This window comes from Pundamilia nyererei, unplaced genomic scaffold (genome assembly GCF_000239375.1).
Source record: "Pundamilia nyererei isolate P.nyererei 1_Seehausen unplaced genomic scaffold, PunNye1.0 scaffold00324, whole genome shotgun sequence".
NCBI classification, from domain to species: Eukaryota; Metazoa; Chordata; class Actinopteri; order Cichliformes; family Cichlidae; genus Pundamilia; species Pundamilia nyererei.
In genome coordinates, this window is record NW_005187725.1 from 133,328 (window position 1) to 134,463 (window position 1,136).

The 1,136-nt window shown below is 50.5% G+C and overlaps 1 protein-coding gene across 1 annotated transcript in view; it reads right to left on the bottom strand.

Moving 5' to 3' along the window:
* Window positions 1-1,136, bottom strand: part of trappc12 (trafficking protein particle complex subunit 12) — a 34,522-nt gene that overhangs the window by 9,656 nt on the left and 23,730 nt on the right. The window contains exons 7-8 of the mRNA XM_013915566.1: window positions 455-563; window positions 175-368 (exon numbers count right to left, since the gene is read on the bottom strand). Of these exons, the coding sequence (XP_013771020.1) occupies window positions 175-368; window positions 455-563 (303 nt within the window). The remainder of the gene's footprint in view (window positions 1-174; window positions 369-454; window positions 564-1,136) is intronic.

The window sequence follows — 1,136 nt, forward strand, 5'->3', positions numbered from 1 at the left end:
GTGTGTGTGTGTGTGTGTGTGTCTGTGTGTTTTTATAAAACTTCTTAACTCCAGCTTCACAGTTGCAGCTGTTGAGCTCACTGATGTAAATGAGCCTTTATGTGTGACATGTCCCCTTTAAATGGTTGGAGTAACAGAGGGTGGTGTAGCAGGGTGGAGTACAGACGTGCAGACCTGTAGGAAGATGCGTCCGATGCCGCTGAGCAGCTGCGCTCTCTGCTGGGGTTGGTACTGGATGATGGAGTGATAGGTGTCCACAGCCAGAACGTAGTCCTGAGGACAGACAGAACAGAGGACACAGAGTGACGGAGGGGAGTGGTGGGTGGCGGAGACAGGTGGAGGGCGAGCAGGGTAAAGAAAGAGCAGAGCTTAGGTGTGGAGAGAGAGAGCATTAATCAAACATATGGAGTAATAGCAGGCGGAGTGACCCTCCGTCCACCTCCACATCGCTCACGTGGCGACTGGAGCGCTGAGCGGGCAACAGAGGGGTCAGAGAGGGGAGGGGGGGAGGGCGTGTGCTGGAAACGACCTGCGGAGGCGGCGTGCTGCTCATGAGCACGTTTCTAAATCACCAAAAGTTTAAAACTGGAGACAGATTAAGTTTGAAATCGATACACAGCAGTCTGCAAGATCACACTGTCAAACATGGTGGAGACAGCGTGCTGAGAACAGCTGTGACGAAGATGACTCGCCGCGGCGTGTCCCACAGCAGAAGACGACTGTATACAGAAAGACGTGAACATACACAAAAATAGTCTCAGATAAACAGATATAAGCGTTAAAGGCTTAAACTTGATGAACGCCGCGCCCTCGTTAACAAAGCCTTCATGACGCTGATGTCAGGCTCTGAATGTCACATGACCTGGTTGGAGCTTAAACGTGAATAAAATAAAATCTTTATTCATTCAGAGTCGGAACTCTGCGTGTTTAAATTTAAGCTAATGTAATCTGAACAGGGTGGTGTAATCTGAGCTGCGACCACTAGATGGCACTGTGTCTCTACCCCACCTCTCTCACCCACGCTCGCTCACTCACTGACCAAGAATCCAATTAGTGGTCAGTCTGAGGGGATTTCACTGTGAATCCTCCAGCAGGCTGGCATCAGAGATCTCTGACACAAACGCACACGCGCACAC